The 16052-nt window shown below is 31.7% G+C and overlaps 2 protein-coding genes across 4 annotated transcripts in view; both read left to right on the top strand.

Annotated features, from left to right (window-relative positions):
• LOC139485598 (low-density lipoprotein receptor-like) overlaps positions 1 to 16052 on the top strand; it is a 45149-nt gene that overhangs the window by 15111 nt on the left and 13986 nt on the right. Inside the window, exon 1 of one of the 3 annotated variants that reach the window (XM_071270194.1) lies at positions 15168 to 15237. The exons of the other annotated variants lie outside the window; for them this stretch is intronic. The gene's annotated coding sequence lies outside the window, so the exon portion shown is untranslated. Of the gene's footprint in view, positions 1 to 15167; positions 15238 to 16052 lie in introns of those variants that run through there. 3 annotated transcript variants of the gene reach the window in all.
• LOC139485599 (very low-density lipoprotein receptor-like) lies at positions 791 to 11425 on the top strand. Its single transcript, XM_071270196.1, has 7 exons — positions 791 to 868; positions 1633 to 1755; positions 6001 to 6120; positions 6700 to 6810; positions 7550 to 7666; positions 8345 to 8488; positions 10844 to 11425. Exons 1-7 carry the CDS (start codon positions 814 to 816, stop codon positions 11122 to 11124), a joined length of 951 nt encoding a protein of 316 aa, XP_071126297.1. The 5' UTR covers positions 791 to 813; the 3' UTR covers positions 11125 to 11425.

A 16052-nucleotide genomic window follows, 5' to 3' on the forward strand; every position in this document is an offset into this window, starting at 1 on the left:
TGTAATCTTCTGTTTTATTGTTTATTTGTGTTTGTCTCTATCCTGTATGTTTTCCCATTTATTTGCATTGTAGTCCTGTCATGTAATGTTGCCATTTTAATGTTATATTTAGCATTTCCATAAAAGCGAGAGGTTTCGATAGCCCCAAAACCAGGTTAAACCCACCATTTTTTTTCTTAAAATGTCATGTACCATTTTAGGAAAATGGCCAATGTTATATTATAGTTCGTTTCTGTGTTTGTTGCATTTTAGTGTTTCTGTTGTGTCGTTGATCTCTTATATTTGATATGTTTCCCTCAGTTTTAGTTTGTAACCCGGATTTGTTTTTTCTCAATCGATTTATGAGTTTCGAACAGCGGTATACTACTGTTGCCTTTATTTAAAATTATCGAACTAGAATAATTATTAAACTATTTTTTGTTGTTGCGGTACATTTTAAAAGATGGTCAGATTTGTAAACTGTATGTACTCAAGAAATGTACGTTAACCTAAATTGCTATTTTTTTATGTGTAAAATTTATAATTGGTTTAGAAACATTTTTTTTCGGTATTTAATATTTTTTTTTATTGTATATATCTATCCGATTAAAGTATCAATACTGTTGGTGATATTTGGAAATAAACATGTAAACATGTAAACGTTTCTAACAGATGATGTTTGGGAAAAACATTCCAAAGAATACTAGTACTAATAATCGAAATCATTAAACAGACAAAACAAATGTCAGATAAAGAAACGATAACTAAAATCGCAAAAATGAGAATATACATTTTTTTTTAATTGTATATATTTTTTTTTTTAGTCTTTTGAAAATGTGGAGACAGTTCATTTTTATGTGGATGGTTCTGATAGGACTCCATGTAGCAAGTATGTATAAATTAAACGTGATATAAATGTTAGAAGATGGTGGGTACTGCCTGCCTTAGGATAAGTGAGACTCTACACCCTAAGAGGTGTGGGACGGTACTCCGAAAATAGAATCTGTAGTTTAGATGGAATTTATTTTGGAGAGTATCTAATTTTGTTATTGTTCTACCAATCTAAATTTCTAGGTGCAAATAACCCTGCATAAATCTCGAGAAGACCCGAAGACCGGTTTATATATATTCTTGTTTACGATTTTAATTAAAATTACTGATTTGTAATCCCTTGACGTCCATCGTAGATGTAAAAGGAGATACCGTTTTGCAAAATAACATGCCGGACACATAACAAGATAACCTCCGTGTTTCTAAGTTTTGAACATGAGCTTGACGTGCCGATCTGATATCTAAGATGACCGATATGAGTCAAGATTGAGTTAGACATCAGAGGTCTTCTTTTGGACAACCCCTAAATCAGTTTAAATCAATAAAGATGTGAAGCATCATTTTAATGTAAAAATGTACTAATCGAGTGTTGTTTTCAATGAAAATGTGCTAGCTAAATGTTGGTTTCATGTTTCACATGAATGCTAACATGTTCTTTATATTTTCCAAGCTGTTTAAAGTAAAAGAGACGACTTTTCTTTCCCTATTGTTTTATATTTTATTTTGTGTCGCTGCTCAATTAACTGCTTTTCTGTTTATTCTTTGAAATATAGTTGGACTTGCATTACTAGCTAGTAGTACATATTATTATTTATTATACAGAAGCAGACGAATGTTCCGAAGGTGAACTAAAATGTGACAGATCAAAACAATGCTACCCAGAGGAGTTAAAATGTGATGGGACTGCAGACTGTTGGGATGGAACTGATGAATGTGGATGTGACGGTTCGTGACACACATTATTTTTATTGGTTGTTTATATATTGTGAGTGTGACGGTTCGTGGCACACCTTATTTTTTTTGGTTGTTTATTTATTGTGGCTGTGATGGAACGTGGCACACATTATTTTTATCGGTTCTTTATTTATTGTGGGTGTGACGGTTCTTGACGCATTATTTTTATTGGTTGAAAATTTGTTGTGGATGTGACGGTTCGTGGCACACAATTTATTTTTATTGGTTGTTTATTTATTGTGGATGTGACGGTTCGTGCCACACATTAGTTTTATTGATTGTTTATTTATTGTGGATGTGACGGTTCGTGGCACACCTCATTTTTATTGGTTGTTTATTTATTGTGGGTGTGAAGGTTTTGGGACACACATTATTTTTGTTGTTTGTTTATTCATTGTTGGTGTGACGGTTCATGACACACATTATTTTTATTGGTGTTCATTTATTGTGGGTGTGACGGTTCGTGGCACACCTTTTTTTATTGGTCGTTTATTTATTGTGGGTGTGATAGAACGTGGCACACATTATTTTTATCGGTTGTTTATGAATTGTGGGTGTGACGGTTCGTGACACATTATTTTTGTTGGTTGTTTATTTATTGTGGCTGTGATGGAACGTGGCACACATTATTTTTATCGGTTGTTTATTTATTGTTGGTGTGACGGTTCGTGACACATTATTATTGTTGGTTGAAAATTTGTTGTGGATGTGACGGTTCGTGGTACACAATATTTTTATTGGTTGTTTATTTATTGTGGATGTGACGGTTCGTGCCACACATTAGTTTTATTGATTGTTTATTTATTATGGATGTGACGGTTCGTGGCACACCTTATTTTTATTGGTTGTTTATTTATTGTGGGTGTGAATGTTTCGGGACAGACATTATTTTTGTTGTTTGTTTATTCATTGTTGGTGTGACGGTTCATGATACACATTATGTTTATTGGTTGTTTATTTATTGTGGGTGTGACGGTTCGTGGCACACCTTATTTTTATTTGTCGTTTATTTATTGTGGGTGTGAAGGAACGTGACACACATTATTTTTATCGGTTGTTTATGAATTATGGGTGTGACGGTTCGTGACACATTATTTTTGTTGGTTGAAAATTTGCTGTGGATGTGACGGTTCGTGGCACACATTATTTTTATTGGTTGTTTATTTATTGAGGATGTGACGGTTCTTGACACACATTATTATTATTGATTGTTTATTTATTGTGGATGTGACGGTTCTTGGCACACCTTATTTTTGTTGGTTGAAAATTTGTTGTGGATGTGACGGTTCGTGGCACACAATTTATTTTTATTGGTTGTTTATTAGTTGTGGATGTGACGGTTCGTGCCACACATTAGTTTTGTTGTTTGTTTATTTATTGTGGATCTGAAGGCTTGTGACACATTGTTTTTATTGAATGTTTATTTATTGTGGGTGTGAAGGAACGTGGCACACATTATCTTTATCGGTTGTTTTATTTATTGTGGGTGTGACGGTTCGTGGCACACCTTATTTTTATTGGTCGTTTATTTATTGTGGGTGTGAAGGTTTCGGGACACACATTATTTTTGTTGTTTGTTTATTCATTGTGGGTGTGACGGTTCGTGACACACATTATTCTTGTTGTTTATTTATTTATTGTGGATGTGAAGGCTCGTGAGACACATTATTTTTATTGATTGTTTGTTTATTGTGGATGTGACGGTTCGTGGCACACCTTTTTTTTATTAGTTTTTATTTATTGTGAGTGTGAAGGTTCTTGACACACCTTATTTTTGTTGTTTGTTTATATATTTGTTTAGTTAGTTGTCCTGTTTTCTTCTCTCGTTTTTTTCTACGAAAGAGTGCTCCTGAACAGAGAGGAGATGGGATATAATCCAGAAATGAACCTGCTGTAATATAATAGAATAAGTAAATACAAGTCTTAAATTATTATCGTATTCATTGTTAAAAGTTAACTGTATATTTAATGCAGTGCAAAAAGATGTTCACTCTATACCAAATCAATATATATGGGAAGAACATTCTGCAGACAAATTTCAAAATGCTCTAGCTTCACCATTGGTTCAAGAAAAAATAAAAACATTTAATGACACAACCTATACTGGTGACTCAATTATTATGATACAAGATCTGAATAATATCCTTTATTAGGCAGTTAATATTTCTATTAAGAAAAAGATTATAAAAAAGGTAAATGGTACTGCTGAAGTGAAGAAAAGTCAACAGTCTAAATGGTTTGACCTACCCCTTATAAATATGAAAAAAACAGTTATGCGATAAAGAAAAGCTTTTTAAAAAATATATCAAAGATCCTTATATTAGATCCCCATTCTTTGGGTTACTGAAAAAATACAGAAAAGCAAGAAAAACTAAATATAGAGAATTCCGTGCTGATCTTATAGATCAACTTGATAACTTACGTGAGGAAAACCCGAAAAGTTATTGGACTTTATTAGAATCCCTTGAACATGTCTTGATAAGCTACAAATCTATTGCAATAATTGGGGACTGGAAGTTAATATTACTAAATCCAAAGTCATGATTTTTTGAAATTCTGGTAGACTTCTTTCTACTCAATTTCATTTAAATAATACCCCTAACGAACACAAAAAATTATACCTACTTGGATGTCAAACTTAGTATTAATGGCAAATTTACAGATGCCCAACATGAAATGTATAATTAAGGGCTAAAGGCCTTAATTAAAAAAAAAAGTTTCTCAGATCATTAACCAAAAATAAAAACTCTACTTCATGTTTTTGACCATACAGTTAAATCAGTCTTAATGTATGGCAGTGAAATATGGGGTGACATTAACTTTCACAAACTAAACACTCAAGGGGATAACTATTTCAAAAAACTATGTGGAGACCTGGCAGTAGAGAAGGCTCATTTAAGCTTTTGTAAATTTATGCTTGGAGTAAGTAAAAAACAACAAATATTGCAGTTATGGGTGAACGGGGCAGATATCCTCTATTTTTGGAGGTTTTATTAAATATGTTTAAATACTATATACGTTTAAAAAAATCCGATGATTTATTATTAAAAGAGGCTTTCAACCTCTCAAAATCTCTACATGATGAGAAGAAAAAGAGCTGGTATACCAGTATTCAAACTTTATCTAAATACTTTAGCATCAATGAAAATTATGCACTTAATTTAAAGACGAAGTTAAAAAACTATTTATGCAAAAACATGCAATCAAAATATGATTTAATATGGTAAACTGAGCTTAATAATGATTTCAGAGGCAATAAACTATATGGTAACAAGCTTAGAACTTATAGTACTGAGGTTGAGGATGAAATTCATTTTCCTCTTCAGTGCCACAAACTTTCAAATATTCGTTTCAACTTTTTAAATTAAATAAAACAACTGTTTAAATTTTTGTGGTTTAGATATTAAATCACAATTTATTTGGCTAATGTCCTCAGAAGATATTTTCATACTCCAGAAACTCGGAGAATTATTGGAAAATTTATCCTCATATAGGAAAGTTTCCTTAAATGATATATAGATATAGTAATGCCCAGTGACCCTCCTTTTTTTTTTAACCTAGTTATATATTATTAAACACTGTGCTTGTTGTATTCTTCTACTTGTCTTAATAAATATTTTTTTTTATAACATTGTGTCTTAATCATATTGAATCACTTGCAATCATTTGTATGTAATTAATGTTGATTGTTCTGCTCCTTGTGGGCGCTTTGATTAGCAATACAATATATTTGATATGAATTGATTTGATTTATTCAGCCAATCCAATATCCACGAAATGTGCGAACAAACTTATAAGCATCTAATAAGTATTTCGCCGTTTCATAATCTAAAGGTTTACGAAATATCTCATCGTTCGTACCCACAAATTACAATAACGTTACGTCATTGGTTACATTTCAATTGTTTAGCACGTTTTAAAACAATCACAACGTTTTGATGCATGCGTTTAAAATATATTACCCAGAATGCATTATATTCTGAAACGGCAAATTAAGTGCATTATATATAATTTCTAAAGATTTAAGTTTCAGTACTTTTGATAGCACACATTGCGAAGGAGTGGTAACCAATAAAAAAACAATAACAATACTTCTGCACATTTGGGTAATTGATGATACCGAATAAAATTGTTTAATTCCATCGTTATTTGTGTGGAACATGAAGCCTTCTTATTTATATCAAGTGGTACGCTATGTTTCAACTTTTGAAATGTGATTTTTCTGTTTTATTGCAGAATATGTTTGTCCAGGTAACCGACTGAAATGCCCGGATGATGTTTGTGGAATGGAAGATGGTAAATTGTGTGATGGTCGTAACGATTGTCCACGCCAGAAAGACGAAAAAGACTGTGAATGTATGAAACTTTATTCTTTTCTTGTTAGTTTTTGTCCTTTTTCATCTGAACAACTGAACGTTAAGTTTCTGATGTATCAATAAATCTTAATTATATTATCGAATAACAAAAGGCTCTTCAAACATTGTATACTACTCAAGCTTCCACGATTTTTTTTTTATATTTTATTGGTTTTTAACAGAATCATACAAACGAAAATAAAAAATCACATAAAAATATAACCTATCCGTTTAGTACACCAACCAAAGATTTTATCAAAGTTGTAATGTAAGGCAGGCATTTTTTTTAATTGTTACCAAGTTTTAAAGCTTACTCCACGGTCCAATTTCGTATTTTATTTATATTGACCAACAAGTTCCAGAAAAGAGCATGGCCATATATAAATTTTAAAACTGTTCAAAAACGAATTTTAACGAACTACGGGTGCATCAACATGTATGTATAACCGGTTTTCTGTCCATCAAATAATCTGACAGAAGATTTCACAAGTAAATACATATTTCTTCGTATTTTTGGTAATTCATTATATGTTCGAATTTTGAGTGGAAATCATATTTTATGTATCTTTTTTATTTACAGCATGTGTTGACGATGCTTTTCACTGTTCAGAGCAGAAAAAATGTATCCCTGATGAATGGCATTGTGACGGAATTGATGATTGCGATGGGGAAGATGAAGAGAACTGTGCAGGTAATTATCAATCTTTATACTAAAAGTATTGATTTGATTTTGCTATCAGACACTTTTATTGTTCGGTGTGGATCTAGTAATTTAAAAAGGGGGACCCTCTGGCAAGCCAATGTTTGGAGTGATTCTTGTAAAAACTGTATATGCATTTTTTAAATACGAAGCTCCATAAGGAGGGCATGGCACCCCAGCCCTCAAAATCCACCTATCAGATTGGTTCTTTCTTTTTGCCAATGGAAGACTTTTTCCATTTTGATCCATTATCATTGAATTAGTATATACAGTATTGTGTGGGGATCAAGATTTTTCTCGCAGTGATGAAAACCTCTTGGTTGCCTTGGGCAGTTTTTGCTTTATGGTCGGGTTGTAGTCTCTCTGAAACATTTCCTGTTTCCATTGTCAACTTTGCGTTTCGAGATATAAATTAGCGAATCGGTTATATTGATCCCCAAAAAATATAAGACGAAATTATTTGACAACACTAATATTATTTAACTATTATCAACAGCTCCAATGAGCGGAATAAATAAACTTAAAGGATAATTTCCACATTAAATGCTTGTTTAGATGTAAATACAAGTTATATTGAATCCCTGCAAAAGGAAGAGCACTTAAACTGGAAATCCTTGTTTTTAATTTAACGATCTTACATTTTTTTATATTTGTATATCTTGTAAATGGGTTTTAGTAATAAATGTAGTTGGTACCTTGAAATCTGATTTTGTTTGTTCATATTCTGCAGAATGTAGCAATGATGCATTCCTGTGTACAGCAGATAGTACATGTATTAGATCGGGCTGGCTATGCGACTCATGGCCGGACTGCAGTGATGGTGAAGATGACATCGGATGTCCAGATGGTAGGTTTGATACTCCCCTTTCGATAGATATTGGTTTCTACGTCTGACTCTTTGTAATTATACGTTCTATACTCCCTTAGAATCTTCATATCTCTCTATGACGAATAAAAGGAATATATTTCCCTCGGTATTAGTTTGTAACCGAATTTGTTTTCTCTCAATCGATGTATGACTTTTGAACAGTGCCCTACTACTGTTGCCTTTATTTATCCCTCTGCTTTCTTTAAAACATTGAAAATAGAACTGCAGGTTCAACCATGTCATTTATTTATGAAACATTACTTATTTATTATACACCATGTTTTATTTTCTAATTTGGTCTACTTGTATATACCATGAAAAAGCCTAAACATGATTTCAAAATTGATTTTGAAACGCAAAATAGACTGCGAGTTACATGGTGCAAGGTCGACACGATGTTTAGATGGAAATATGATGTTAATAGTGAATTATGATGTTTTGTTAAATGTCACTTTAGATAATCTCAACCCATTATATATTTTTTAGCTACCTATATTTAAATTGTATTCCTTCAAATTTAATTTAATTCCAAACAATGGCAATATTGTCCGCATTTTAGTTCTCTCGAGGTTTTACCATTCACGTCATTGATGTTTACAATTAGCATACATGTTCCTCTTTATATTCAAATTTTATTAACTTTTTTTTATTTTACAGATGGATGTGGTAATGATGAATTTAAATGTAATAACCCTCCTCCAAGTTTTCCAAAATGTGTTTCTGGGGATAAAATAAATGACGACGCTAATGATTGCGGAGACTGCTCTGATGAGGCGTTTGCTGAATCTTGTGTCCCTGTGGGTATGTTGATAATTCACGTTTATACTATTTTTCTATATAATTGTGTTTAGTTTTGTCAATATAACAGAACTATGAAAAATGTCATACAAGTTAAAGGTTTAACTAGCTATAAAACCAGGTTTAGTCTCTGTTGCATAATTTTTTACTGTTAAATTGTTTTTAGCTTTTTACTAGCTTTCGGTAACTGCGAGTACTCACAAATTGTACCATGATTTAATTTGACCTGTTGACACAATTTGTTATGCATATCTGTAATCCAATGTTTACTTATTTTGTTTTATATCTCGTCTCACGGTTGTCAATATGTAACACCTTTGATAAGTATTTAGTAAGACGATAAATTTTTACTTCTGTACTCGTACTCTGAACACATATTTTATAAAATAATATTTACTTCTGTACTAACAACAAAATCATTATATATCTAAATTAACATATGTACGTTGTTGTATCTAGCGTCATTTTGTCACAGATAAAAGTTGTCTTATTGGGTATCTAGTTTAAAAAATGTGTCCGATGACCCCGCCCGCCAACCAAGATGGCCGACATGGCTAAACATAGTACATAGGAAAATGCAGTTTTTGGCACATATCTCTTTTCAGACCAATCGGGCAACTTGTTGTTGGGTTGCTGCCCCTTAAATGGTAATTTTAAGAACATTTTGCAGCTTTTGGTTATTATCTTGAATATTATTATAGATAGAAATAAACTGTAAACAGCAATAATGTACAGCAAAGTAAGAGCTACAAATAAGTCAGGATGAATAATGTGGTCAATCGATCCCTTAAGGAGTTATTGCCCTTTATAGTAAATTTTAAACAATTTCATAAATTTTGTAAACTTTTGTAAATTTTTAAAAATATTTTCTACTGCCACTTCTGGGCAAAATTCATTTTACAAAGAGATAATTGTAAGCAGCACGATTGTTCAGTAAAGTAAGATCTACAAACACATCACGAACACCAAAACACAATTTTATCATGAATTCATCTGTGTCCTTTGTTTAATAAAATTGACGTACTAATTTTCTTGCACCAGATGCGCATTTCGACAATACATGTCTCTTCAGTGATGCTCGTGGCCAAAATATTTGAAATCCAAAGCTTATATAAAAGATGAGAGCTATAATCCAAAAGGTCCAAAAAGTATAGCCAAATCCTTGAAAGGAATCAGAGCTTTGCATGAGGGAGATTCATTCCTTAGTTTATAATAATTTCTAATATTTTTTAACAGGAAATTTTAATAACACAAAAAAATCCGTATTTTCATGCCAGTACCGAAGTACTGGCTACTGGGCTGGTGATACCCTCGGGGACTAATAGTCCACCAGCAGAGGCATTTGCACATAGACCAAGCTGAGCGACACAGGCTCTAGTTCTAATTTTGCAATATTACTTTTGGCGCAAATTTTCCCTAAAAATCGTCAAAAATCCGAATTTTGAGCTTTTCACATAAAAAACTGGACGGGCGATGTTTTATTTTTTTTATTAAATGATTGGGTACTCCTCCCTGAACAAAATGATGTATCATATTGGTGTAATATCACTAAGAAAAAAAAATCCAAGTTTCATGCAAACCTTACCTTAAGGTCAAGTAACTATCTTTTGACGCACTTTGAAAAATTGGATGTCAATTAAGCTTATGTCTGCCTTTTCTGAAAAAGACTCTTAGTATATACCAACTGTTCTACTAAAAAAAGCTGCATTTTTTCTTTAAAAATGTCCTGTACCAAGTCAGGAATATGGCTATTGTTATATTATAGTTCGTTTCTGTGTGTGTTACATTTTAACGTTGCGTCGTTTGTTTTTTTTATCTAAATTACTAGTGTAAATTCACATTGCGATAAGACGTGTCACGGTACTTGTCTATCCCAAATTCATGTATTTGGTTTTGATGTTTTATTTGTTTTTCTCGTGGGATTTTGTCTGATGCTTGGTTCGTTTCTGTGTGTATTACATTGTAGTGTTGTGTCGTTGTTCTCTTATATTTAATGCGTTTCCCTCAGTTTTAGTTTGTTACCCCGATTTTGTTTTTTTGTCCATGGATTTATGAGTTTGAACAGCGATATACTACTGTTGCCTTTATTTATCTACTACTTATGTTTATGTACAAGAATGCAATTATTTCTCAACGTAATGTGTGCAGCTAATATAGTATAATATGAGTCGTATATATATATCAATACATACATCTCATAAAAATATCTCTACTGAGGTATTGTTATTATAAGAATTATATTTCATGACCATATTTCGATTGTTGTTTGTTATTCGGAGGAGTCGAACGCTGGTGATTGATGAGGTATGTTGTACTGTCATATATATGTGGTAAACCTGTATTACTTATTTATTTTAGAACCTCCACCACCAGGACCACCAGGACCAGGAGAACCCCCAGCACGAAGTTTACTAAAAACCCGTGGACAAAGGAAGAAAGATGATGGTAGAGTGAACACCGTAGCACGCGACAGGAAAAATGTTGATGCACATAGGCAACCTCTGAGACGAGGCGAATCTCATTTGAAGGATTACTTGCGGAAATATCTATTACGCAGCAAGACTGATAATAGATTAGCTAACAGAAATCTTGGTCGTAGAGGAATGGATAAACGAAGAAGGGATAAGAAGTCGAAATAACTGTTTCCTAATTAGACGTTTGTTCTATTACTTCACATACTGCTCTATTTTTCATTTTTTTCTGTATTTTTTTTTTATAACATTATTCCAAAAGATAATGACAAATATTGTATATATTCTATTTAGAATCACATGTCGCTAGTAAACCCGCTTCTTGAACTTGTTGTCATATAGTGGAACAACACTTATTTGTGTCCTATTTATTAGCTCTTGATTTATCATTCATTACTTGCTATCATGTATCACTGTAATGTGTATAACATATTTAAACTTTAAGCAATAAATTATATACAGCAAATACTTTCATGTTCAGCCTAATAATTATCAATACACTAATAGAGGTATATATTTAATTAATAAGTTAATAGATGCCTTCAAAAATTAAAAAAAAAGAATGCCATAGAATGTTGTCAAAAATAGGAGTAACTGCTCTAGGGGATATTTAGTAACTATTTATAAAATGCTATGAAGGAGACCATCAACATAAATTGTAAAGGTTACCCAAGATGTCAGTTTAGATTTAGACTAATTGAAGCAATTTTTGGCACACTTCAGTGTGATTGTTGTGCTGAATTATATAACAGTAAATATTTGATTACTGTGTCAGCTTATTTTATTCATATCACATCCATGGCTATGTTCTTCAATTCACAGTTGTGGTGCGTGATCGCCAGTTTGCAAAGAAATCCGCTGAAACCAGTGCTAGGTTGCGTCTTAAACTTGCAGTGAGGTCAACTAGGCCTCATTATAACTTTGAGATGAACAAAAAAATGAAAGGGCTGATTCATTGACGTTGGATTGTGTTTTCTGATGTGCATGAACTGATTTTGGATGGATATCTTTTCTTTTTCTAATAATAATCATATTTTATCAGCTGTGCTGAAAGAGTTTGATTAAAACGGGAGACGTTTGTTGTGAATCAATGAGATAATAGTACTACATGCATATTTCTTTTGACTGTCTATACCATATGTCAGTATCATAAATCTTTGAATAGACTAATTTCATAAACCGTTCTCTGATCTTGTCCCTGATTGGCATAACTGAAAGTAACTTATCACCGACTTTTGTATTTACAATGAGAAGCATGACGGGTGCCACTAGAGAAGCAAGCATTTCTTACCCTTCCGGAGAACCTGAAATCAATCCTAAATTATGATGGGATTTGTGTTTCTTAGTCTTATTTTTTATATGTATTATATTTTGGACTTGTTTGTCTTTTTCGTCGTCTGTCAATTTTGTCATGGCGTTGTAAATTTCTCTTCGTCTCATGAGTTTTAATGTCTCTTTTGTATCTCCCGCTTCTATTTGTCGGGCCTCCTACATTCATATAGAAAAAGCAAGATTAAACGCTCCTAGATTCCGATGTTGTGTTGTCAACAATTGGTTTAGTCTTTATCATGTATTCGAGTTCGAAATATTTTTGAGACAAAAATACAATAACTCCGACAAATTTATAAGAATTTTAAGAATTTAATGAAATTTGGTTAAATCTTTTATGGTCTGAATACATTTAGAGCACAATTTTGAAAATATTTGTTTTAATTTTTGCATATTTTACTGATAAATGGACTTTGTTCTTTACAGTTAACGTTTAGATACAGTCGAAGATAAATGTTTTTCAGTCAACACTAACTTTGTCAAACTTTCATGTAATTTTCTGAAACTTTTGTCAGAAGCTTTTTTTGTGATTAAGAGATAATGTATAAGGCAAAATCTTGAAAACGTATTTGTATCTTTTTTCAATATTATACTGATAGATGAATTGTTTCAGTAAACATACATAGACAGTCGTCAGGAATTGATTATTTTGAGATAATAAATTTGTGAACCTTCATTGATTATTATGAAACTTCGACTTACGCTTATATCCAAGACAAAGAAATACTATCTAATGAGCAAATTAGATTTGGTTGATTTACTCTTTATTTTTTTGAAATGGTCTCACTTTTAATAGATTATACTGACCACAGCTATTGCAAGTGAGAATCGGGGTTCATCTGAACACATTCCTTTTTTTTATAAAGAATATCTAATATAAAAAGAAGATGTGGTATGATTGCGAATGAGACAACTATCCACAAAAGACCAAAATGACACAGACATTAACAACTATAGGTCACCGTACGGCCTTCAACAATGAGCAAAGCCCATACCGCATAGTCAGCTATAATAGGCCGCGATAAGACAATGTAAAACAATTCAAACGAGAAAACTAACGGCCCTATTTATGTAAAAAAAATGAACGAAAAACAAATATGTAACACATAAACAAACGACAACCACTGAATTACAGGCTCCTGACTTGGGAATCAAAACAAAATGTAAGATGTAAATGATGACAACCGCTAAAAAGGTTCTTACCTTGGATAGGCCAAGGTTGCTGAAAATTAGTTTCAAGTGCTCAAATTACCAGTTAAGTAAAGAAACAAATGGAATATAATAGAAGAAAGTACATTAGATCCGTTAAGATAGAAAAAGTACACCACTCTAAAATATCTCTAAAAAGCAACATGGTCAGAAAGTAAATCAATAATACCCAAGCATAGATGTGTAAGGACAGAACCCTGTGTTGAGCCAACCTTCATAGTTCCTCCCCATCATTAACAAAAGTCCTTAATTTTTCAAACAAAATATCAGTTTTTGTATCATATGTATATGTATCGAGTGGTGTTGATATTTAATATGTATATTCAGAGCAAACTATGGTATATACTGGTATACATAATCATTATTACATATGGTACAAGTAAATGATATATATGGAAAATCGTGGATTTATAATAATGAACAATTGGAACTATAGGGGCTCAACACAGGGTCCAGTCCTCACGCACCTATGTAAAAAAAGTATTAAAGAATATTTGCAGTTACAGAAATCTGAAAGAAAACGTACTCTTATTTAAAAAGCACGCCGTCATATACTCTAATACAATAGTTTTAGGTACAAAGGTACCAGGATTATAATTTAATACGACTAACGCACGTTTCGTCTACATAAGACTCATCAGTGACTCTCAGATCAAACTAGTTATAAAGCCAAACAAGTACAAAGCTGAAGAGCATTGAGAACTAAAAATTCCAAAAAATTGTGCCAAATACGGCTTAGGTAATCTTTTCCTAGGATAAGAAAATCCTTAGTGTTTCAAAAAAGTCAAAGTTTTGTTACAGGAAATTTATGAAATTGACCATATTATTGATATTCATGTCAACATCGAAGTGCTGAATACTGGACTGGTGATACCCTCGGGGACGAGACGTCCACCAGAAGTGGCATTGATCCAATGGTGTAAATAGTTATCAAAGGTATCAGGAATATAATTGTATACGCCAGACGCGCGTTTCATCTTCATAAGACTCATCAGTGACGCTAAGATCAAAATAGTTATAAAGGCAAACACATACAAAGTTGAAGAGCATTTAGGACCCAAAATTGCCAAATACGGCTAAGCTAAGCATATATTCCTTGGATAAGAAAATCATTATTCTATTGACCCATATAATACCTCCATGCTGGAAGCAAACAATTAAAAATTTAAATTTCTTCTATATTGGACAAATTGTAGAATTTTCGTTAGAAAAAAATGTATATGTACATAAGTTTTATAATAAAAACTAGACATTTAGTAATAAAAATACATATGCATTCTTTTTTTTTAGTTTGAAGTTTCATATGACTTTAAAATTAACGATAAATATTGTGAACGTAGCACTTTCTATTTAAAAGGAAAGACATAAAAACATTGTATCCTTGAAACATATAAAATAGGAAAGGTGTGTGCAAAGTGCGAAACTAGATTTTGATCTTTATAATTTTGTTTACATGAATAGTATATGTTTTATAACCCAAATCTAGTTTATCACGATACAATCGAAATTCAAAAAGTTACTTTAAAAGTCTGGTTTGTACCATGCAGATTGTGTACCTACATGAAGCAAATAAAAATTCATTACAAAAATTGTAAAAAAAGTGTGCTTTTACTAATGTTAAATTTATCACTCTTAATGCTTGAATTATATAAATATTTATTACCATAGCGACTAAAATTATTTATGTATAAATACACTAAAATCATTCAGATGAGGCATAACCCGAGCTACTGTAGACGTAAGGTAAGTTGTCTTCACATATTTTAACATTTAATTTATTGGTATTTCTGCTTTTTTGTCAGTTTAGTATTGTCTTTTTTGTTCAAGTTTTAACTGTAAGTATTTTTTTAAAGATTTTTTTCAACGTAAAGATTATGGTATATTAACATTTATATACTACTAATTACAATAGACTTAAAGATATTCATAATAACCATTAAAAAGAAACGGGACTAAAGCATTATAATAAAAAGTTTTTTGAAAATCTATAATAATTGTGAATATTAATATCAGTAAAACTTAAAAAAAAACAAAAGCAAAAATAACACTGAAAAAAAACAAAAGCAAAAATTAAACTTAAAAAAACCAAAGAAAAAAAAACAAAAAAGAAAAACACAAAAGACATAAATCTATACAGTAAAAGAAAATATTTGCAAACTCTGGAAAGGTCAATGCAAAGTATAAACACTTTTTAATAATTTAAAAAAAAAATGACTTTGATTTTACTCGAAGGGTTCATGTTGTATTTCATTTCACCGTACGTAGTAGATGATGGTAATACTTTGTATTAATGTCCAGGTGTAGAAATTGGAATTTTTCAGCGTAGTTAGTTATTTGGTTGACCTGTCTTTGGTATAGCCACATTCAATTTGAAACTTTTTTTTTATGTCCCTATATATGCATTATATAGTCTTGAATTATAGTTATTTTAATTAACTGCAAATGTTGAATAAATGAAGTATAAGAAGCTAATAATATGCGGAAGGATCCGTATTAAAGAGTATGCATTATTCTATACACTAGGGATACTCTTATCCCAGGCAGATAACCGTAGCCGT

This window comes from Mytilus edulis, chromosome 8 (genome assembly GCF_963676685.1).
Source record: "Mytilus edulis chromosome 8, xbMytEdul2.2, whole genome shotgun sequence".
Classification (NCBI taxonomy): domain Eukaryota; kingdom Metazoa; phylum Mollusca; class Bivalvia; order Mytilida; family Mytilidae; genus Mytilus; species Mytilus edulis.

Bases quoted from the DNA above. Each gene is read 5' to 3' on its own strand.
- LOC139485599 (XM_071270196.1), top strand. From the start codon at position 814: ATGTGGAGACAGTTCATTTTTATGTGGATGGTTCTGATAGGACTCCAT. The intron at 869-1,632 runs GTATGTATAAAT...TTTATTATACAG, and splicing joins GATAGGACTCCATGTAGCAA to AAGCAGACGAATGTTCCGAA. The intron at 8,489-10,843 runs GTATGTTGATAA...TATTTATTTTAG, and splicing joins TGAATCTTGTGTCCCTGTGG to AACCTCCACCACCAGGACCA.